We start from the raw sequence: 25,500 nt of genomic DNA on the forward strand, positions 1-25,500 counted from the left end.
GTTGTATTTGCCGTAAGAGAATCTCCAAATGAATCACTGGGCTTCTCACCTTTTGAACCACTGTTTGGCCATGAAGTAAGAGGACCCGTTAAGCTACTCAAGGAATGCTGGCTGTCGGAGGAAGATGACGTCAACCTGCTGGAGTATGTGATGAAGTTCAAAGAACGGCTGTCCACTGCTTTACAGCTGGCGAGAGAGAATTTAGGAGCTGCTCAGGAGAAGATGAAGACTTGGTCTGATAAGAAGTCCAGGTTACCCCACTCTCAGCCAGGAGATCAGGTTTTGATTCTGCTACCGGTTCATGGGCAACCTCTTCAAGCCAAGTTTACTAGTCCTTATTTCATGGAGAAGAAACTCAGTGGTCAACTATGTCATCGCCACACCAGATCGTAGAAAGAACAAGCAACTTTGTCACATCAACATGCTAAAGTTATATCACAGGCGGGACGAAAATAACTCAGTCTGCACTGTAGCTGTTCCACCCGAGTCTGCAAGTGAAGTTCTCCCATGCGCATGAGCCTGAGTGATAGTTTGGGGAAGAATCCTGATATCATGAATGATCTCCAGACTAAGCTTTCTCATCTACCTCCCGAGGAAAAGCAGGAGTTTTTGGCATTACTGCAGGAGTTCGCGCAAGTGTTCCGTGCCACTCCAGGAAGAACCACTGTGTTGATGCATGATGTCGATGTTGGAGACGCAAAGCCAATTAAACTGCCTCCTTACCGTGTGAACCCAGTGAAAGTTCCTCTCATCCAGAAGGAGCTTGGCTACTTGTTGGACCACAAGATGATTGATCCCTGTCAGAGCGAGTGGAGTTCTCCTGTCACTCTAGTTCCTAAGCCAGGTGGGTCACAGCGGCTTTGCATTGACTACAGACGTGTTAATCAGATAACCAAAACAGACACTTACCCTCTGCCTCGCGTGGAAGATTGCATAGAGAAGATCGGAAAGGCTAGGTACATAAGTAAGTTTGATTTGTTAAAGGGATACTGGCAAGTACCTATGACTGAACGTGCTAGGGAGATCTCATGTTTTGTAACACTAGGAAAGACTTTTGCATGTTCTGTAATGCCATATGGTATGAAGAATGCACCAGCCACATTTCAGAAGCTCATGAATGTTGTAACAGAGGGTTTGGGAGGGTTTGTTGTTTATCTTGATGATGTATTAATCTTCAGTGACAACTGGAAAGATCACCTATGCCATGTCAATTAATTTCTTGAGTGTTCGGTTCAGGCTAATCTTGTAGCTAATTTATCAAAGTGTGAGTTTGGTCAAGCTAAAGTTCAGTACCTTGGGTACGTAATTGGTGATGGGCATGTTGCACCACCAGGAGCTAAGGTTCAGGTTATACGTGATCTTCCCAGACCTAAAAGTAGGAAAGAGCTACAAAGATTTTTGGGAATGGTAGATTATTACAGGAGATTTGTTCTTAACTTTTCAATTCTTGTATCACCACTTACAGACCTACTGAAAAAGGGAGTTAAATTTGTCTGGACCGATAACTGTGAATCCTCTTTCAGCAAACTTAAAGCTATCCTATTACTCGTAAGTCAGCCAGTGCTCGCTACTCCAAATTTTGCTAAGCCTTTTAAGATGGCTGTTGATGCAAGTGATACAGGAGCTGGGGCTGTTTTGCTGCAAGAGGATGATCAGGGTACTGAACACCCTGTATCTTATTACAGTAAGAAGTTCACTTCACCTCAAAAGAACTACTCAACTATTGAGAAAGAGCTTTTGGCCTTGATTTTGGGTTTACAGCATTTTTCATTTTATTTGTGTTCTGGTTTTGACCCCATAGTCATTTATACCGATCATAACCCACTGAAATTCCTTAGTAAGTTTAAAGATAAAAATCAGAGATTGACAAGATGGAGTCTACTTCTTCAGGAGTATTCATTAGACATACAACATGTCAAGGGGAAAGAAAATGTTACTGGAGATTGCTTATCTAGACTTTAGACAGATTGTTTTAGAGTAATAATAAATTTCCTTTTTAAATTTCTTTTTCTTTGTGGGGAGGTGTTACATAGCCTATGATTTCATCATCCTTTGTGTAATTCTAACGTACAGTATGCTGCATGTTTGATCACGAGCGTGTTCTACCTCACTCCCCCCCTCCTCCCTTATAGTAGAGTAAGTCGTTCTTTCTGTTATTCAGAGCAGGATTGTCAACTCTTTGCCCCCATGGCTTCATTTGCGCGTCCTTCTTACAAGTTGTATGAAGCTCTGCCGGCCTCTATATAATGAGCTCAGTCTCTGCATTATTGCCACTTAGATCTACTCCTTATTTTGCTCACATCTCTGTCCTCCCCTGTACAGTTATTATTATTGTGAGTGCTCAGGAAGTCTCCAGCCATCTAGCAGCTGTGTAATTTGAGTATAACTGTTATTGCATTTTTTCTTGTACTGTGTAGCGTAAGGTGTTAATTCTTAGGCCTAGTAAGGTTTTTGTGATTCATGTGTTTTGGGTGTCAGCCGTTATCAATAATATTTTGTATCTGTAATAATATATCTTGCATTCACTGAGTATTATCTGGTATTCTCATTTTATCAGGGCTGACTTAGATAAATTTACTCATGCTAATTTCGTGTTAATAGAGGCTATTGCAGTTAACCATATATTTAACCTGTTTTTTGCCATTACATTATCCTTATGAGTCCTGAATGTTTTGTTGTTAGTTTGAGCATTAAACTTTAACTTGTAATTTTACCTAACTCTTTTGTTTTGAACCTGGAACTTTACGGGACAGTAGTGATTTTTAGTATTCTCACTTAAATTGTACATTATCTTTCTCTGTTCCGTAAAAAAATATATATATATATATATATATATATATATATATATATATATATATATATATATATATATATGAGGAAACCACAACCAAGTTCATAAAATAAATCACAAGTCTCTGAGCAGTCTGGTCTCTTTCAGGGAAGTCATCAATTAATTAGTCACACCAACGTCCCCATCACCCATGAAAGAATCAAGTGTGAAAGGGAGCGCATTTGTTCTACAGTAGGCAGCCAGTGAAGTACGTTCTCCAGCATACCTACTGCAGTACAAAAGGATGTGACTAATAGATAACACCACTTCATAGGTGGTACAACACGGTGAAAATTGTCTGTTAATATATGGTAACATATGTGTCAGTAGGGTGGAATTCATACGGTGGCGGGCTAAAGCGACCTCCTCCCGCCTGTTTCCTCGGGAGAAACTGGACCAGTCACATGTGGTCCTTTCAACAGATGGTATTGCCAGGTCGGTCCACTGACTTTGCCACAGAAGATTAATTGATTTCTTTCCGAAAGAGAGACTAGACTGTAGCTCACGAGGAACGTCCCAAGTCTCCTCGAGTTCTACAGCCGATTTAGCTAGTACGTCAGCCTGCTCATTGCCGTAAATACCGCAATGACCAGGCACCCACAACAGAGTGAAGGATTTAGCACACGTGTACAGCTTATTGATAATGCGGCCCAGGACCTCATGTGAATCAGTCCTACATGAATGAATTTACCTGAAGGGCGGACTTCGAGTCCAAAAAAATGACAAAACTGTCGTGATCTGAACGCAAAGCAAAGTCTATAGCTTAGTCTATGGCAAATAATTCAGCAGTGAATACGGACGTCTGGGAGGGCAAGCGAAAAAGGATGCGGCACTCCGTAGACCACACACTCGCACCCACACATTCATCCATCTTAGAGCCATCGGTGTACAAGTGGAATGACGCTAGGTGTCTAATGAGGATCATCTGGAACAACTGTCGTTCCTCCACCTCCGGCGCTTGTACTTTGTGACAGGGAGCCAGTCAGTATTAAATGTGGTAGCAAGAGACTCCCAGGGCGCAATTTTTTATGTTAAAACCTGATCCCCATTAGAAAAGTTATACTCTAATGCCTCACAGAGGAAGTGAAGTCTCACAGCCACCGACTTGAGGGCCACATACAGCAGGTATTCCCACTGTAGGAGGATCTGACAAGTCGGAAGGCCAAGTGAGTGTTTACGGTGGGTGGTGATGCCGTAAGAAAATAGCAGGTGGTCACGTCATAGACGGAGGGGAGGCACATTAGCCTCCACTTCCAACTGCTCCACATGAGTACATCAAAGGGCTCCGAGACATATACGCAAGCACACGTTCTGAAGCACATCAAGTCTACGGAGTACAGCATCCGATGCCGACCCATACACTTGTGAGCCATAGTCAAGCTTAGAACGGATAAGGGACTTATACACCATCAATAAAGACGTTCTGTCTGCTCCCCACGATTTACCGGAATGAAACTTAAGGATGTTTACTTTTTTACTACAAGAAACAAGCAAATGATTAATATGTGTTCTCCAACTGAGCCTACTGTCAAAATGTAGACCCAGGAATCTTACAGAATTTCGAAAAGGTATCGGCTGATTATCTAAAGTCAAATTCAAAGAAGGTATGTTAAGTTTATGAGTAAAAACAACACTGACACACTTAGGGACAGAAAATTTAAATCCCCACTCCAGGGCCCAATGCTGAACAGATTCAAGTGCCAGTTGAACCTACTCTGCCGAGGATTGTGCATTGCGGGAAGAGTGCCACACTGCGCAGTCATCAGCATAGAGTGAGTATCTAATCGTCCTGGGGACGGAAGCGGATAACAGAATGTCATTAATGGCAACGCTGAACAAGGTAGGGCTAAACACACTTCCTTGTGGTATCCCGTTCTCTTGGACAAATATGTCCAAAGTTACGTTACAGGGTAACCTGACAGAAAACGTTTTGTCAGTAAGGAAGTTCTGAAGGAGAATGGGCAAATTACCTCTTAAACCATAAACGTAGAGTTTATGTAGCATTCCGTTTCACCAGGTCATATCATAAGCCTTATGAATACCCAGAAAAATTCCTATCATGAATTCGCGATTGGCAAAAGCCTCGGCTATGCAATGCTCCAGGTACACTAAGTGATCCAAAGTGGACCAGTATTTATGGAATCCACTCTGTTGATCATTCAGCACACCCTTCGACTCTAAAACAAAAAGTAACCTTTTATGAAACATACCTTTAAAGACCTTACATAGACAGTCAGTCAGCACAATAGGTCAAAACGAACTGGGACTCGCAAGGCGACCATCCCAGCGAGGTATCGGTATGACATGCGAGTAGTGCCATGAGTTTTGGAACGTGCGAGACGCCCAAATCTCATTGTACACCGCTAACAGCTTACTCAGGTTGGCCTGAGAAAGATGCTGGATCATACCGTACGTAATGGTGGATGGACCGGGACTGGAGTCTTTACAGGATTTAAGGGCAAGGAGAAGTTCATATAATTTAAATTCGGAGTTGTAGCTGGTATCTCCGGCTTCTGTGGCAAGTCGAAATTTTGTAGCTCAGCCGTATGCTTATGGTGGAGAAAGCGAGGATCGTAGTTGGCAGAGCTGCTTACCTGAGCAAAATGGTCGGCGATAGTATTGGCAATGTCCACGGGATCGTCAATGACATTCCCGGCCACCTCAAGTGTGGTGATTGGTGACCGGGTGTACATTTATGGTGTACCAGACCTGACTTAGTAGGGTGGTGCGATTCACCGTGGACACAAAACTACGCCAGTTAGTCCGTTTTGCCGCTTTAATTGTCCTCCTTGCTTCAGCCTTAGCTGCTTTGTAGGCAATAAAGTTTGATTCTGTTGGCTGTTTCTCAAAAATCCTGTATCTCCTATTGCTCTTTGTGAGTGCTTGTCGGCAATCTGGTGTCCACCACGAAACTCTATGCTTGTTTAATATTGTAGATGTCTTGGGAATAGCAGCCTCAGCTGCGTGTATAATGGAAGTCGTAGGTTTGAAACTTTCTAATCAATATTATCTCCCGATATATCTAAATTGGCGATCTGTGAGTAGTACCCCCAATCTGCTTTCTTAAAGTTAAATTTAGGTGGTGGAGGAGGCCGAGAATCATCGCGTGTATAAGAAAGACAGATTGGAAAATGATTGCTACCCATTGAGTCGTCATATGGGTCCCAAGATATGTTAGTGTGTATATCGGGAGATGACAAGGACAGATTTATACATGACATGTTACCAGTGCGGTCATCTAGACGAGTCGCTCTACCATTGTTTAGAAGACAGGTTTGACTGCAATATGAGGTCGGCTACTTGCTCCCCCCTACCGTCACTCCTCAAGCTTCCCCATTGACAGTGATGGGCATTAAAATCGCCTGAAATCAATTTATGACCGGAAGTTGATGGGCTAGTGAAGTGAAAGCATCACCATCAATGGGACCATGGGGAGGACAGTAGGTAGAGCAAATAGATAGATACGTCTTATTAAATTTTACTCTGGACGCGACAGCTTCCAGAGCAGAACTTAGAATCACTTCCATTTGTGTGTGTGATTTGTGGGTGTATATGGCGACTCCGTGACCATCATATCTTCTATACAAATGGTAGTGTTTGAACTGTGGAGGATCTGGGTGATCTACCAAGCGTGTCTCCTGTAAACAATGTCTGGCCTGTGTATAGATAGCTAAATTGCTATACTGTGGAATTTATTCCCTAGAGTCCTACAATTCCATTGTAACACAGTGAATGTGGCGGTTTAAGATTTACGAGAGGGGCCAGTGTGCTTAGCTTTTTTATACCGCCAGCCGCCAGGCGAGTGGCTACCGTGGGACCTATCCCGGTGCTTACTAATGGAAACCTTCATACATTGATCATCAATAACTAGGCTCCCAGAGCCCTCCGAGGAAAAACTAAAATTTTTCTCCCTCTCTGGACCAGGAGCAGGAAGTACATGAGGATGTGGCTGTTTTGTAAGGGTGGTCATATTACTCTTACTAGAGTTGTCAGACTTCTGTTTAGGCTTTACTGACTGAGAGGCAGCAGCAGCCTGAGAGTAGGAAGTTGCAGTGGGGATGTCAGTTCGAGAGTTGGATTGGACAAGAGGCTGAGATGGAGAGGTAGAGTGTGTGGCAAGAGGAGCCGGTTCAGGGTCAGTCTGTGTTGCAGCAGAGCACATCATGGGACGGGACATCACCTCCGAAGCATAGGACCTATTCGGCATAGGAGTTGCATGCAACTCCTTCACCTTTCTCCTTGCTTCATAGTAGGAGATACCCTCAGTCGCCTTCACAGTGCAGGCCTCTTTCTCCTTCCACTTGGGACAATCCCTAGAGGAAGTGGAGTGAGCACCTTTACAGTGAAAGCAACAGATAGTCTCTGATGTGCACTGCTCATCATCGTGACCCTGTGTTGCACATTTGCCACACACTGACTGTGAAGCCTGACAAGTCTTAGCACCGTGCCCATACAATTGACACTTTAAACAACTGAGTGGGTTGGGGATATATGGTCTTACATTAACAATATTGTAGCCAACTTTGACATGTGCCGGGAGTGAAACTTTGCCTAAAGCCAAACAATAATGGCCGTCTTCATCCTCATGCCTTTGGAAAATCTGGTAATGAACCGGGCATCAATGATATCTTGGCAAGTTCCTCTATGATCTCTTCCTCACTCATCACCATGAGATCCCTGGAAGTGATAACACCCTTGTAGGAATTCATGGAGGTTGGGATCTTGGCCTCGACATCATAGCAGTGAAACTTGTGCAGTTTCAGCAAGTCCTTAACTTGGGGTGAATTACAAGTCTTGACAAGGAGATATCCGTTTGCAAGTTTTTTAACTTGTTCCACCTCCCCAGCACAGCCATCAATAACCTTCTTGATCATGAAGGGGATTGAGACTGCTCAAGGGAGTGGAACCTAGATCATGGATGATTACAAACTCGGCGTTATTTACATGTATGTCACGAGGCACACGAGTCTGGAGCCGTTCTGTCTGGGGGCTGTCAGTTCGTGTACCAGTGGGGGGTCGGTCAGGACCACCTCCCCCCCTGAAGAGGGGGAGGCAGAAAGGTCGTCCGCCATAGAGGCCACTTCCCCCTAACGAGGGAAGTGGGAAGGAGGAACGAAAACAAGCAAATGACAAATAACCCGGGGCAGAACACCTACGTCTGAGGTTGCCCTCTCAAACCACTCCAGGGAGGCCCAGCCGTGTCTATTCACGCCCCAGAGCGATCAGTGGGGGGGACCCTCCGTGGGTGAGTAAGCAAAGGTAATCTCAGGAAAAGATACAAACACCTATTGTATCTCTAAACAGGGAAGGGAGGAAAATGAGTACTAGCTAACCTAACTTAAAAATACGCCCTAGTGGCTAGAAACAAAAATCAAATGCCAGTGAGGCTGCCCTGAAAGCTAGAGGAGAGCTCAGAAAACACGTCTTCACCCTCTGCAACCATGCATCAAAGTCGCTGCTCGACTGACCTCTATGCTCGTCAACCCTTAGCTTGAAAGCTCGTATTATGCTTCCAATATACCCTGTATGGCAACTAGGGCACTTGTATTCATAAACGACTGACGAGCGGAGGGCAGTCGGTAGTCGGTCTTTGTAATGAAAAAATGACTGAATCTTAAGATCATTCTTATGAACAAATCGGAACTTTATTTGAGGATAGAAAATAGAAAAGTTATATTTCAGTGCCCTCTTTATCTTTTCTGATACAGTACCAAGAAAAGATAGAGAAAGATACATTTCCTCCTTACTCACTGTACATACGGGTTGCTTTGGACTGTAAATTTTGGCTAAGAATTTTCTAACACAGTTATCAAAAAGAGCAGTACTGAAACCATTGTTAGCAAAAAAAATCCTCAAAAATGAAATCTTATGGAATAGGTTGTAGGTGGAAGTTAGGTTATAAGCTCTATACAAAAGTGTTCTAATTGCATTCACCTTAAAGTTAAATGGACAGTAACTAAAAAAGCTAGTACCCAAACCCGAGAAAGTAGGCTTACGATATACAGACATAACCAGAGTGCCATTTAACTTTTGTATTAATAAATCAAGAAAAGGGAGTTTACCATTAACTTCACATTCCATGGTAAATTTTATGTTCTTATGTTGTTTATTTAGGTAGTTTAAAAAGAGTGGAGCATGGCTTTCATCTTGAAATATAAGTAGAGTGTCATCCACATATCTACGATAAGGGATGGGTTTAAAGTATGCAGGACAATTATCCAGCCATTTGTTCTCCCAATAGCAAAGAAAAACATTAGCCATAGTCGGACCCAGAGGCGAGCCACACCGTCTACCTGTTTATATACCTCGTTATTAAACATAAAATGGCAGTCCCTAACACAAACAGAAATCAGGGTTTTAAAGAATTTTTTACTCATACCCATGACTTTGTCTATATCATTAAATATTGAATTTACACATAATAGTTTCATCCAAGGGAACATTTGTAAACAATGAGGTGACATCAAAACTACACATGTAGGAGGAGATTGGTAGTCTGAATCCAGAGAGAAAGTTAAAGAGCTCATATGAATTTTTAACCGTATATTCATTGGTTGTTAAATCCGAGAGGATGGGAACTAAAAACTTAGCTAATTTAAAGGAGGCAGTTTTAAATGCAGCCATGATTGGTCTAAGAGGTATGGATCGTTTGTGAACTATAGGTAATCCATACAGAATAGCTGGTGATGAGCCACTAGGTTTCAAAGACTGTGAATATTCCTTTGAAACGGTTCCTTTTATAACCATAGATTATAATAACCTGTTTACTTTATCCTCTATTTTCATGTTCAGTTTTATTAAATCGGCATGAATGACTTTAATGAATTTAGTGGAGTCCTTCAAAATATCGTGCATTTTCGCTATGTTATCAACTTTATTGAGTAGCACAACCCCTCTTCCTTTATCTGGACGACAGACAACCAACTCCTCATTCATACCCAAGTCTCTCAAACTGCTAAAATCTTTCTTTGTGAAAATAGGTGAATATACTTTAGAACTTTTAAACCCATAGTATTCTTTACATGCCATAATGCGAACACATTGAATAACTGAATTGAAGCTATGCCCTTCAGTGAGCTTACATCCTTTAAGTGTTTGTATCATACTCTCAAAAGCAGTGAAGTACTCATAAAAGTTAGGCCGAAACACAGGTAGGTTAAATTCTAAACCGAAAGATAACAAAAAAGACTCACGACTGGATAAGTCTACATTGGAGTAATTGAATATAGCTTTTTGAGGATCACATGATTTTAGCTCAGATTTAGCCCCAAACCGAAGTAATTTCTTTGCATGAACTTTGCCAATATTTGTACATACTCTATTTACTTTTCTCTTAACAAAATACTTTAAACAGTAGAAGTCTAAACGTGACAGCATGGAGCTTAAGGATTTACATGACTGACTAAGTAAAACTTTAAGGTCCCTAATTTTTTTTTCTTTAGTTCTTATTTTAATGTTAAGTAACTTATCTTGCCAAGATTTATACAGCTTTGAGTTACAAAGAATTTTCCGGTACAACTTGAACCTAAGAAAGTTGGGAAACACATTGAAAGTCTTGCAACATAAAAGAAAATGCAGGTCAAGGTTTCTTTTTTCCAACTGGGTTGACAGCCGTTCGTACTTCCGGAACCCGTGAAGTGTAAAGGGTCCATATCTACTGCGAAGAACTATTGAGACAGGCTTGTTCTGAGGGAACCGCAACTTATACAGGAAAAGCAATACCAATGTTGGAACAAACAGCATATTTATTATGTTCAGACGTTTCGATATATTTCTCTATGTCATCTTCAGTGGATCGCAGAGTGAGGAGGGTCGCTCACAGGGAGCAGGTCAGGTCTCCCTGTGAGTGACCCTCCTCACTCAGCGGTAAGGGAACATTCATATATTTGTAATACTTCTGTTGATCCCAAGAATTTCTGTATAATAGACACATGTACCAGTATGAATCTAAGAATACTAGAATCAATTCATATTTATAAACGAAAACCCGCCCTAAACAACTGTCTGTCTGCTGTCCCTCGAATATATTGTGCAGTTAACCCCCCCTCCCCCGATAATTTAACATTACGTTTTCTCTTTTATGTAAGTACGATGAGCTCGTGCTCATACAATTCCTTTAGGATTTTAAATACCTTACAGGTCTTTTTTCATCTTTTTAGATCCACTGAAGATGACATAGATGAATATGTCGAAACGTCTGGACATAATAAATATGCTGTTCCTTGCAACACTGGCATTGCTTTTCCTGTATATTTGTGTATTTGGCAGAAATCATGACATCAGATGTAGTAGAAACAATGGGGTATTTGTTATATATGATTGTAAATGCACTCACTTGCCATTTTCACTTGCTAGTTAGAATTATGTGTATTATCTGCACTCTCCTACTGACCAGTAACTATAATACTCACTCCCATTGAATTATATGCACTCCCACAGTCACTATTATGCGCATCATATGTACGCCCTAAATTTGTGTTTGAATTTCATGGACGGTACCAGCTCACTGGCGTATACACCGGTATGTTCATGCAATGGGAGAAGGACATGTCATGAAAAGGGGGTTGGCATCTCACAAAAAGGTGGGGGCAAGTCTCATGAATTTCAAGAAAAGGCTAAGTAAATGGAATGGGCATACCCTTTTTCGGAGTAACTGATTAGAAGGGGGGGGGGGAACACGATCATCATGACAATGACGCTTTTGTCCAGGGAAATTAATCTCATCCTTATGACATCCAGAGCAGCGAGGTAAATTAATTCAGCTTTGGAGATCATGACGGGTACGACTTGAAATACCTGTTTGATGAATAACAGTTTAATGACATACATGCTAATAGACGATTTTATGTATGGATTATTTTGGGTATACATTATTGTTGGCTGTAAGTTGAAGTATTAGTAGTGGGGTACATTAGCAGAAATAACTGCAGCTTCATGTTATGAAAAGAAATAAGGAGATTATGCATTTTATATATATATATCTATCTATCTATTGCCAGACGCCTCAATCCTGTTTGGGGTGGCCACAAACAAATCGCCTCCAAGTCGCCCTGTCCCCCGCCATTTCACTACCCTGCTCCCAACTCACACCCCCCTCTCTCATATACCTCTCCACCCCATCCCTCCATCTCATCCTCGGTCTCCCCCTCCCTCTTCCACCCTCCACCTCACTCACATACACTCTCTTCGTCAGTCTTTCACCCTCCATCCTCTCCACATGGCCAAACCACCTCAGTGTGTTCCTCACAACGCTTCCTATCACATCCACATCAACACCACAACGCTCCTTTATATCCTCATTCGTCAGCCTGTCTCTCCACGTGACTCCACAAGCTCCTCTTAAATAACTCATTTCCACTGCTCTCACTCTTGACTTGTGTCCTTCCAACAACGTCCAAGCTTCACTTCCGTACGTTAGAGTTGGTATCACAATACTGTCATGTAGTAACTTTTTTACTTCCATGCTCACTTCCCTGTTTCTTATCACTGCTTTCAAGGAACCAGCAACCTTTCTTCCCTGCTGTACCCTTTCAAGCACTTCACCCTCCAAACCTCCATCCTTACTCATCACACTACCCAAATACTTAAACGTACTCACATTTTCCAATTCCTCACCATCCAACCTCGCTATACATTCACTGACTTCACCTCTCTCAAAGACATATATATATATATACCTATATATATATATATATATATATATATATATATATATATATATATATATATATATTCTATCTATCATCCAATCCTACGTTGCCCCATGAGGAGCGTAGGAGCCCGGGGCTAGGCAAGTTGATCTTTACATTTAAGATGAGAGTGACAAGCCTCACTCATCCCTGAGTGGCATTACGCGAGCAATAACCTCAACCATTCCATGGATATAAACCTTCACCGGCTCTATCCGATTGGAGCGCCTTAATCACCCACTAAACCACCAGGCGAAAAGCGTGGTAAAAGCTTTCCTGGTGTACAGGAACCCATTCGGCTGGTCACTCAGTGTAGTCACCCATAGGCAGAAGGAACACGAAAGAATGGAAGAAAGACAAAAAAGGGAGTGTAAAGTCACCCGTGGGCAGAAGGAGAAGGAAAGAATCAAGTAAACAAAGAAGAGTAAGGAAGGAAAGGAGGAAGGAGAGGAAAGGGCAGACACCCGAGAGCAGCGCTACATCGAGTGAGTGGATGGTGAGTGTATATATATATATATATATATATATATATATATATATATATATATATATATATATATATATATATACTTAGAGGTCTAAATCTGACTATGGTTTTTGAAAGCTAATTCTGAACTGTTGAATTTCACATGAAATAGAGAATTTATCATTATGTTAAACATGATCATTCCTATTAAAAGCCAATTTCATTACAGTACGAGTTTTGTACTGCTTTTTTCCCGCTCACTACATTGTACAGGCAAATTTCCATTGGCACTGAACATAATACATTTTATCTTTTGGGTTGTCAGATCTTAAAAAAAAATAAATAAATAAAGTTAACCCGCAGTCAGTGTTATTAGGGCTATGGTTTTTGTCCTCAGAATCTTCTGCGTCATCATGCATCAGTGCTACTGCGAAAGTCTGAGGCTGATCCTTCAACATCTACATTTATGACCCAATCCACAACACCATCTACCTGGAAAGAGACAGAACACTTCAAAGCTTCACTCACGCCACAAGTTTATTGCCGACAGAACTGTCAGCTTCATTACTGAAACCCTGCAACCACTGTCATTTGTGGAAGCAGAGGAATTTAAGAATTTAATAAGTACATTGGAGCTCGATTTTATCCCATGTCCTTGCCATTTGTCAACAACATTGCTTTAAAGCAAGTGTGAAGAGCTCCAACAAAGTGGTATGTCTATAATGAATTAGTCCCAAACATTGATATTACTGTAGATATCTGGATTAGCAGACAAATGTGTAGCTTTCTAGGAGTGACTGCCCACCTTATACATGACTAGAAGCTACATTCAAAATTTTATCCTGTTCGAGATTTACAGGTCGTCACACCTTAGAGAAAATCCTTGCTCACTTTGAGGGTTAGTTAATTTCTTTAAGATCACCAAATCTTACGTAATCACAAACAATGCATCAAACATGATAAAACATTTCTCCTTAGCTGGACCCAAGCCCCTAAACAAGAAACATTATGATCTACAGGTATATTGGTCTGATAGTACCGTACAGGACATCAGAGAATGATTCAGACTCAGGCAATGATTCTCAAGATGTACAAAACTCTTCAGATTATGTAGGCTATTCAGTTTCCTTCCTGAACATGACCATTGTTTTTTCACACATGCTGCAGCTTGCTATAAAACAGGAAATGAGGGAAGCTGGGTTACTGCATAAGGTTGTATTAAAAGTGTCTGCTCTAGTAGCAAATGTCAGAAAATCTACTCATGAAACAGATTTGCAAGAGGGACAGGCCAGACTTCAGACATCATCACCAACATGATGGAGTTCTGAGGGTAATATGATTAAGTCCTTACTGAAAATTCCTGACGAAAAGTTGGACAAACTAGAGACTACTAAATCTGTGTTACTTAACACAATCGATCTATGCTTACTGAATTGGTGGCAGTCTTGGCACCTTTCGATATCTATCTCTCTATCTATATTCAGACATCATAATTTCGTAAGGGGGGCCATAAACAAATCGCCTCCATGTCGCCATGTCCCATTCCATTTCACTGCTTTCGTCTCAGATTACACCCCTTCTTTCGTATACCTCTCCCCTTCCTCCCTCCACCTCATCCAGGGTATCCCCCGCCCTCTCCCCCCCCCCTCCACCTCACTCACATACACTCAGCTATTTAGGCACTCATTCTCCATCCTCTCCACATGGCCAAAACATCTCGCTGTATTTCTCCAAATGCTTTCCATCACATCCGCATCCACACCACAATGTCCTTCACTTCCTCATTTGTTAATCAGTCTTTCCATGTAACTCCACGTGCAGTTCTCAAATAACCCGTTTCCACTACGCTCTCCCTTGACTCGTGTCCCTCCAACAAGGTCCAAGTTTCACTTCCATACGTTAGAGTGAGGATCACAGTACTGTCATTCAGCGACATTTTTTTTTTTTTTTTTTTTTACCTCTATGCTCACGTCCCTGTTTTTTATCCTTGCTTCCAATGAACCAGCAACCTTTCATCCCTGTTGTACCCTTTCAAGCATTTTATCCACCAAACTTCAGTCTTTACTCATCACACTACCCAGGCACTTAAATGCACTCACATTTTCCATTTCCTCACTGTCCAGTCCTTTGCTGATGCAACAGTTTTCACACAACGTCAGAGTATTATCACATCAATGTCATAACATGTGTCTTAGGGCTGAAATTTAAGTTCTGTAACATGCAGTCAATGTACAACAGCCATCTTGGACTGAAACCAACAGCCAGTCCACACTCTGGACTGGCACTCTACGAACAGCATTCAGTTTTCTGTTTAGCTGTTGTCGTAGCCGCAGGTTCAAACTTAATTGGTGGGTTAAGAATCCAGGTGTACATATGACTTTACACGCAGGCTGTTAACGCAAGAAACTGAAAAGCTGCAACAAAGTACTACATCTGACACAGTAAATTTACAAAAGGAAAAAAAGATCCATTTCTGGACCCGCAGGTAAAAAGTGAACTGTGTAGTTTCATGTCCGTACCTAGTCAGCCGGTTCTGACTACTTCATTACCTGTGAAAGCAGAACTGCACCTCGGAAGAGCAACCCACTGCAGTTCTTGAGAGCTCATAAGACTGATATCTCATACCTACCAGAACTATCCAGGTGCTGTCTGTGTTCCAGCCTCTCCTGCTCCAGTGGAGAACACATTCAGTACTGGAGGGAGGATGTGCAGTAATAAATCATCTGAGATGTTTATGTTCTTTTATAATAACTGACATTTGTCAGAGGCACAATAGCATCAGTATCATTTGTGGATGGAGAATTAATTGCATTTTTTAATGTTATGCAGACAAAAATAATATTTATTTTTTCAAGATACCATTATTCATTTAATATACCAGTAGCTTGTAGTTTTAATGCATGCATTACATAAATTTATCAAAAAATCCCCTCTGAAGTTGCCTTATATTACTTCTTCTTGGCTACATTACCATGAAATTTGAAACAGCTGCACAATATCACCATTTTGCTTCACATGAAAATGGCATTATTAAAAAATGTACTTAAAACTCTGAAGAATAAAGTGAGGCATACAAGATAAGGCTACTAGAGACTTGGACTAGCGTGATATCATACGTTGTTTTTCTGTTGTAAGTAGCCTACTAGGAAAACATACTAATATATCTCCTGCTGTACTTTAGATAAGTTTGATATCCTGGTACTGAATACTAGCACCAGACATGAAGTTATTTACCATTGCATTGCATAACTTTAGTACGGTACTAGGCTGACGTATAGATACAACTTATTTTTTTAACGATGAGTATTCATGACTGCTTTTATGAATACTTTCTTAAAGTATTCGTATTCTTATTCGAATTCACAGAATTTCTTTGTACTCGTATTCGTATTAGAAAATAAATAAGTATTAGTATTTAAGTACTTATCTCTAGTATTCACTTCATCCCTGCTTCTTTGTTATCGGAAATATACTGATTGAGCGCTGTTATCTGTGCTTTTCCTCCAACGTCTGTTGATTCATCAGTTTGTAAGAAAATAAAAAATCCTTCTTTGACAAGTTCCTTGAGTCGTCAACGATATGACCTGAGAGAGGGATTTTCTTCACTTCCTTTTCAGCTTCAGATCCAAACAGTATTTTCAACATAGCACAGTAGTTCAGATATGGTATGGTGCTTCATAATTTTTGCTGTCAATTCTGCTACTAAGTAGCTGTTTTTTCTACTTTTCTCTGCTACTGTCACTTCCTTCTCAAATCCAAACCTTTATTGTTTGTTATCATTTAACTATCTTTTGAAATAATCCAGAGTTTTATCAGAAAGATGAATTTGCTTTGTAATTAAATGTCGCTTCTTCTTACTAGGGACCATGGCTTCATTTGATAGTTCCGTGCCACTAATGACACATTTTGGTGTAGAATCAAATATGTCATCACATCAAGTGAACCCGAGTGCCAGGTAGCTGTCCTGGTATAAGCGATGTGGTTTACTTTTGCTACTCTCCGGCCAGCAATACTTGGCTTATCGCCAACTATCACTTCGCTTTCAGCAGCTTCTTTGTTTTCGGTAGCTTCTTCGGTATATTCACATTTTTTAATGACAAACTTATCTATTTTTCCGGATTTTGGAACCTTTTAAAAAACAAGATGCCTCTAAACTTCTCTACAGTGTGGAAGCTGACTTCCACGTCAGAATTCTATATATATATAATAATAATGTCAGTCACAAATAAGTATTAAATAACAATATACCGGTAATGATTAACGTTTACAGTAATAATAAAATTGTCGTACTGAGCTGGGATCAACACAGATCGGGCTGCAGTGACAGACGCATACTGGATTCGCCTCAGCTGTATCAGTGTACGTGGATCTATCTCACCAGTCCATCTTAGAATGTTTCGAAATGTAACATAATTATGTTATATTTAGTAATTTGGTGCAGGGTGTCCAGTGTTTACTTTTTTCATGAAGATGGTCCACCAGCAGTCAAATATGAGGTTCTTAAATTGACAAGAACGACAGGCATTCATAATCGGTCATCCTAGACGGAGAGAAATGAAAATTTACGGCAGTTTGATTGCATAGGTCTACATCTTCAATAAATTTGAGGGGCACATTAAGGATATAAAGGCACCGCATTATTGGAAGTACTGCTAAGTCCAAACTACCAAATCAAGCCATAACTGCCCCAGTGCTCCCATCTAATTTTTCACAGTGCATATTACTCAGAGAGAGTGCATTTTAAGCATGATGATAGGCTAGGGAGTTGATACTGTGCATATAAAATGGGCCGCAAAGTTATCACACATTTTAAATTGACAGTGAAGTGGAAGACCAGGGGAGCTCAAATTTTGCATGACACTGGCACTTGATTATGACAAATCTGTGTCCATGGAGTAGCTGGTTACATCGCAGTGTGTGTGTGTGTGTGTGTGTGTGTGTGTGTGTGTGTGTGTGTGTGTGTGCCGGAACAGTAATAACGAGGTATCCCTACTGCCCACAGACTATCATCAGACATCGCGTTCGGCAACGAGAGCGGAATGTGGACGGTGCTGGTTCTGACTGGAGTTTCCAGCCTGCAGGATGCTCGCAGCCTCTCTCTAACCCATGACCCAAGCCTGCAGAAGCAGGTCCCTCTCTTCTACCTTAACTCCGTGGCTGACATACTCACTCTGCTTGATGCTCCTGTTAGTAATGATGTCAATGAACAGCAGCACTAAGGGTTGCCTCTCGTTTCCAAAGTGTATTGCTTGCTTACTATTTGTACAGATCTATAACTATGGCCTTCATTAAGAATAAATGCGCTGCAAAAACCTCAAAGTAGGAGTATGTACACATGACTAATGTAATTTAACTCAAAATTTATATCCAGCTTAATCGTTTAATTGATCAATCATATATGTATATATATATATATATATATATATATATATATATATATATATATATATATATATATATATATATATATATATATATATATATATATATATATATATATATATATATATATATATATATATATATATATATATATATATATATATATATATATATATATATATATATATAGCGTGGTCCTTAATACTATCTATCTATTGCCAGACGCCTCATTCCAGTAAGGGGTGGCCACAAACAAATCGCCTCCATGTCGCCCTGTTCCCCGCCATTAGGGAATTCATTCTGGAATATTTTGTCTGCTGTGTGTGTATATAGCGAGTTTAGTTGTAAACTCTCGAGACACCAAACTTCAGCCGAATTGGACAATATATACTGGTGCCGCATCTTACTGAAAGTTTGAACCTAATAGACAAAATAATTTTTGTGATAATCATTTTTGTTATTGGAAAGAAGTGTTTGCCTTACTTGACTGGAGGCTACATGCTAGTAATACCCGTATTTGTTTCTTTTTTTTCCAGTGGTTCGCCTTTTGAGTTATTATTGAGCACTTGTTTACCATGACTGGTGATTTTTTTTTTCCAGTGATGAAAAGCAGGAGCAAAACCAAGATTTGGCGTGTTGGCCAACCAATTGAAAAACTACTCGGAAGTAAGTTAGCTTCTTGTGGAGATGTGTTTATGCGACTTTTCTACCTGATGCGAACAGAGACACGATCACTGAGGGATTCAGCATGTGTTCCGGGTGAAGAAGTAAGGAGATTCTGGGAGAGAGCTCACTAGCCTGCATCAGAGCCACGGAATCGTATCCCCAAACTCAAATCTCTCTATAAAGAATGGAGAAAGTTGGAGACGAGTATGGGCCGGAATATAGAAAGGGGAAAGAAGAGGAGGAAGAACTTCCAAGAACAGATGAAAGATCTCCTTGACACTGCACACACGAATGCCTTCGACCTCATCAAAAAGCTTGAGGATAATGAGTTTCTCGTGGCTCAGAGGGAGAAAGGGAGGCGAGGCACTATGCTGGGTACTAATGTCAAACTCCACCGGAAAGAACGAAGACAGAGACACAACAGACTGAATAGGGGAGAGGAGAGTGTGAGGAATGTCATCGAGTAGCAAGAGAGGAAATAGTGGAGCTGGAGGAAAGCCCAACCAGTGATGAAGACGAAACAGGTGACGATTATACAGATATAGCAGATCATCCCTTTTCGGCTGGAGCTTCTCCTCTGAAGCGCCAACGAGCACGAAACACAGTTGTAAATTCTCCAGTTGCTGCTGCTTTAGATCGGACCAAAACTTCTGATCGTGCTGCGGTCCATCTGCTTTCTGCGACCATTTCTGTCTGTGGACAATATCCAACAATGTATACTATCAACAGGCAAAGTATCCGCCGAGATCGAATCAAGAGTCGGAGGGAATCTGCAGAATGACAGAATAAATCATTCCATCCAACTGTGCCACTTGTAGTGCGCTGGGATGGAAAATTAATTTCCGATGTAACGGGAACAAATGTCACTGAACACCTTCCAATTCTCGTCTCAGGTGATGGAGTTTCAAATTTTTGAAAGTACCAAGTTTGGAATCAGGGACAGGAAAGCCCATGGCCATTGTCATCAATGAAACCTTGAATGACTGGGGTATATGTGAACATGTGGTAGGAATGGCATTCGACATCACTGCCTGCGATACTGGATTGTGGGCAGGGGCGTGCGCCCGTATTCAACAACAATTGCACAAGGATCTCCACCTGGCTTGTCGGCATCACATTTTTGAGATCCTTCTTCAAACGTCCTTCACCATTTGCCCTGGACCATCCTCTGGTCCCGATATTGACATATTCAAGAAGTTCAAAGCCAAGTGCCATACTATTGACACAACACGCTTTCAGACCTTGAATGACAATGAGGAAATGCCGGTGATTGATTGTGAGCAACGTGATGAGCTCATAGCATTTTGTATGAAACAGTTGCAAGAAAGCTAACCTTGATATGATTATCGGGAACTGCTAGAAATATCCATTGTTGTCTTGGGTGGTGTGCCCACCGTGAAACACGGTTTCAGCACCCTGGTGCTTGCCACCATGCCAGATGGATGGCTAAAGTTATATACAGCATCAAAGTTTATCATCTGACAAGTATCACACTGAAGCAAGGCCGGGGATTGAAGCGGTTTGTGTTCACCATGAATCAATGCCTGAAATCATGGTTCATGGCAACAATAGCAGCTCTAGCTCCAGCAAATGATCTGAGGCTTCTCCGGGAATCGTTTTTTTATCTTGATATGGACATCTCATAAGTTTGTTTGAAAGCATTTGATCGTCACTTGTGGTATTTGTCAGATCAATTAGTTGATTTGGCCTTGTTTTTTCCCACTGTAGACCCTAAAGAGACGCGGAAAATGGTGATGGCTCTTAATGAAGAAGGAAGCAAAGATCAAGTAAAGAGAGCAACAGTTGAACCTGAGGTGACACCACTGACTCAGAAAAGAATTTAAAGTTTTGTGACCAGTCACAGCAAGATCTTCACACTGCTTGGCCCTCCTCATTTATTCCTAGAAGTATATCCATCCATATGGGAAAGTCGTGAGGATTACAAGGAAGTTGAGCGCATCGTCCAGGGGCTACAAGTAACAAATGAGTTTGGTGAAAGAAGGGTAGCACTGATTCAAGAGTTCAATTCAGTGTTCACCAAGAACGAAGATAAACGGCAGTTTCTTCTCCAGGTTGTTGAACAACACAGCCAAGTGTATCCAGGTGCGAGGAAGGTTACAGCTGGCAGCAATTACAGGCCATTAAACTAGGCAACAGTGAGTGGGAGTTGGGTTCCCATTATACCCCCCACCCCCAGTGTGGGGAGGACTTAGGTAACCCAGTAACAAATTAACATTACGCCATAATAGTATAACTTTGAACATGATACGGCACCAGTTAAAATTATCTGATTAGCATGAAGATTTGCATACACCATTTTTTAATCAACAGGAACGAAGTCTCGCAGTAGCTCAAGCAAATATTTGAAGATGAAAATTAAGGACCACTTTATATATATATATATATATATATATATATATATATGAAAAAAATTTGCTGTTCCTCTTCTTGATAACAATCTTATCAAGGCATACTACTATGTTGTTAGCACATCGGCCATGCTTATTTTATAAGAATAGAGGATCATATCTTACTTCACCACAATTTTTCCTCCGCCTGTACTTAAAATATTATAGACTTGCATTATTAAACTGTCACTGTGCTTCTGTAATTCTGAGATTATCATTATCCTTTTTTTTTTTTTGTTTTTTAAGCATCTGACTGCATTATAGGCACGGAAGCCCATTCTCAGTGTCCAGTTATCTACATCCAGCACACCAACAGAGGGCTGATCTTTGCAGCCATCGCTTATCACCCTGCATTTAAGCACTCAAACTCATGGTTATATATTGTGCAACAGAGGCAACCACGAAATGAAGGACATGGTGTAGGTTTTCTGATAAATAAATACCTAAATGACAACACTGAAAAAAAAACTTTAGTATAAATGGAAGAGTGAACAGGACTAACACTACAGTTCAACAAGAGATATAAGATGTAATCTATGCTCCAACATCAGCTTGTTACAACACATTAAAAAAAAACTTACAAAGATATAGAGGAAGGTATTAAAAACAGGAAAACCAGCTATGTGACTGAAGTCTTTAATGGAAAGGTAGGCCAGAATAGAGTAGATCAGACAGTAACAGAGCATTTTGGAATGGATAATCTCAATGCAAGATGTGAAATACGAGTGAAATATGCAGAAGGGAACAGTCTTGGGCCGATGAATATCTTCATTTAAAATATAGGAGGTTGATTTGAAAGGGACGAACTGGCTCAACAATGAATGAAGCATATTTCATCCCCACTGGCAAGCCACATGCCACCGCAGTAAATAACTGTCAGTGTAGGAGGCTACCACAGAATAAGAAACTGGGTAACACTAGAATGCAAGAGACAGAGGAAGAGGCCAATCCAAAGGCAGAGAGAAGGTACTTAAATATCGTTTGTTAATTCAGGATAAGTAATCGCAGTTAAGCAACGAGGCAGATATCAACAAAAAGAAAATAAGTGAAAACTTCCCAAGAATAGTAAACGAAGCAGCTTTAGAAGTAGGAGGGAGGAAATCCCATAGTTGCAAACTCTCAAAGAGTATTAAAAGAACATTTGAAGAAAAGAAGGTACAGTTGCGGACATATCAAACAGAAACACCCTGTCCACCAGCGAGGTGGTGTAATACACTGCGCATCTGGTAACACCGATAGGTATGGAACTTCACCAGGTTTCGTTCGGTCACTAGGACGAATCGAACGCAATGATTTATTGCCGTTGTGCGCAGTTATTGGCGGTAATATAATGTATAAGCAATGTTCTGTCAGAAAATATACCGCTAATAGCATGTCATGATTATGGTAAGTTTTAATAAACGTGTTCCACAACACACACTCTACATAATGACAGTTATTATGAGTGACACGGATTTCATGAGCGGTTTACTTTCGAGTCATGAGCCATGCAACAGTTGACAATTCATCCTGTAAGTCGTAGTTATCAGTTTCCCCAAAGCTATCAATGAACAGAAACTTATTGTGACTCCCATCCTCCCTACCGTGAACCTGACATTGGTAGACTTCTGAAATCGAAGCAAGTTTACTACACATGGAAGGTGGCACCACAGGAGGCGGCAGGGTGGGAATGGGGGATCTGGGTGGCAGGGGGAGAAAGGTAGGTGAGGAATGGGGCAATAGTGGTCGAAATGGGGGCTACAGGACGGTTGACTTATGAAGACGACAAGACCTACAGTGGAAGGGATAGATTACACGGTGATGACTTGGCCAAATCATTGTCTCATGGAGAATAAGTGAATCCATTTTACAATTAGACCATGAAACATTATGTTGACGTTGCCACTTATTGTACCTTGCGGTCATGGTTTGTAACGATTCACGACACACTTTCCACTGGGTGGCTCAGTACCCCTGTATTTTGAGTATGGTGACTATTTGTTAACCTCGGTTGACGGCAGCCAACCTACTGTAACAGCTGTGTATAGACTCACGTGAAAACCTGTAGTATTACTGTGAAGGGTCTCATTTTTTCGGTTACAGCTACTTCTTTATATTCTTTTTCTGTTTTTCTAACTATTTCAGAAGATCACGCGCGGATTTCGGTGTTAACAGACCTTCCAACATGCCAATAGCCAGGCCCCTAACATCAAACGACAACTGCCATGTTCACTGAGGGCAACTAACGAGCCACACATCTCAGCAGCGTCCGAACATAGAACTATTTATTGCCATGGCTGAATGGCGGTGTATACCGCAATCCATTAAAGAAGACAAGTGAACCACTATCAATGATGTATAAACATGTGATCTGCTGTTCATGGTGTAGCAGTCATTAAGATCACCTCCTTTCCCATCAGTATCCAAGTCTGAGTGCACGCAGTTGTCGGGAAGAGGGAGAGGCGGACAGTAAACTGGATACTGAGGTTGTGAATCAGATTACTTAACAGTTGCACGTCCTTCATACCACAATTTATTCCGACATAAGCATCATGTAAGACAACTGATAAGCATCTTTACCCACCTATTAGCCCACCCCAGTACAGTATTGTCACCTATGTTCTGGGACCAAGTTCATCCCCCCCTCCCTCCCCAGTAAATCACGTTTTCGTTTACATCGGTGCCATACAGATATTAAGGAGAACCATTGGCACGAATCACTACTGTTAACTATTATTTATTGTGGCAAGAGAAAATTCCTCCCTCCCCCTCAGTTGATTTTGATTTCACCGTTGTTATCCATGATGTTATTTTATAAACGAAACAAGAATACTGTAGCTCCCAATCTATGACAACAGGTGTGACGTCAAACAGATATTTCAGGGACTTTTCATACATCATCATGTGATGACACAGTCGTCACCATACACTAATAATGAAGGGTTGGTACGGATTTATTCATACCAGGTCAGCAGTTCACTAAAAGATCGAACTCTTCAAAATGGTTTGATAGTAACTGTGCCAGAGCAACAGCCCAGAAATCATTAGCATAAAACTCTTACTTAAAATAAAAATCATCTGAATCGCTCTCTTAATTTAAAATGCTAGAAACCACGAAAAAGCTGTAATAAATCTTGCTAAAACAAACTTTCTTCAAAATCAAGCATCAAAACTACTTAACAACCCTAATGAAAATAGAATATTCTGGGCAACTCTCAATTTTTCCAATGATAACTTTAACAATACATCATCCATTCCCCCACTAAAATCTTCAGATGTCAACATTACAAATGACCCACGTGGAAAAGTAGATATCTTTGCCAGTACATTTGCCAGAAATTCTACCTTAGACGAAGCCAACCAGTACGTCCCAGTACTAGAACTTGACTTCCGATTTTTTTTTTTTTTTTTATGCGAGGAAGAAGGAACCAAAGGCCATGAGCCCGCAGTAACAGTTCCCTCCAAGAGAAAAACAAAATACAATAGAGAGCCAAATTCAAGATCCGATCATTTTGACATGCCTGGACACACTGCGTTTGAAAGACTGTAGATCATAGGCAGCAGGAAATACAGACAGAGGGAGACAGTTCCAGAGCTGACCTGTTGCATAAATGAAAGACTGGGAGTAACGGTTAACTCTTGCATTAGAGAGTTGGACAGAAAAGGGATGAGAGTTTCCTGCCAGACGGGTGCTACGCGCCCGTCATAGAGGTGGAGGAATGCAAGCAGACAGTTCAGAGGAGCAGTGACCATTAAAGTAGCGATAGAAAAGAGATAAAGATGCAACAATGCGACGAAGAGACAGAGGTTGAAGGAAGTCAGTAAGAGGAGGAGAGTTAATGAGACGAAAAGCCTTTGACTTCACCCTATTGAGAAGAGCTGTATGTGGGGAGCCTCCCCACACATGCGAGTTGTATTCCACACAGGGGCGGATAAAACCCCTGTATAGAGTCAACAATTGTGCAGGGGTAAAGAAAGAGCGGAGTCGGCTTAGCACACCCAATCTCTTGGAAGCAGATTATACAAGAGATGTAATATGATCTTTCCAAGATAAGTCCCGAGTAAATGAAACCCCAAGCA

General features: G+C 41.1%; 1 protein-coding gene across 1 annotated transcript in view; it reads left to right on the forward strand.

Annotated features, from left to right (window-relative positions):
* LOC145415018 (glycerol-3-phosphate phosphatase-like) overlaps window positions 1-18,373 on the forward strand; it is a 319,700-nt gene extending 301,327 nt beyond the window's left edge. The window contains exon 6 of the mRNA XM_080284435.1: window positions 17,988-18,373. Within this exon, the coding sequence (XP_080140561.1) occupies window positions 17,988-18,204 (217 nt within the window). The 3' untranslated portion in view covers window positions 18,205-18,373. The remainder of the gene's footprint in view (window positions 1-17,987) is intronic.
* Window positions 18,374-25,500: the final 7,127 nt, after the last annotated feature.

This window comes from Coenobita brevimanus, chromosome 101 (genome assembly GCF_032717465.1).
Source record: "Coenobita brevimanus isolate Jiangsu-jjx chromosome 101, ASM3271746v2, whole genome shotgun sequence".
Classification (NCBI taxonomy): Eukaryota; Metazoa; Arthropoda; class Malacostraca; order Decapoda; family Coenobitidae; genus Coenobita; species Coenobita brevimanus.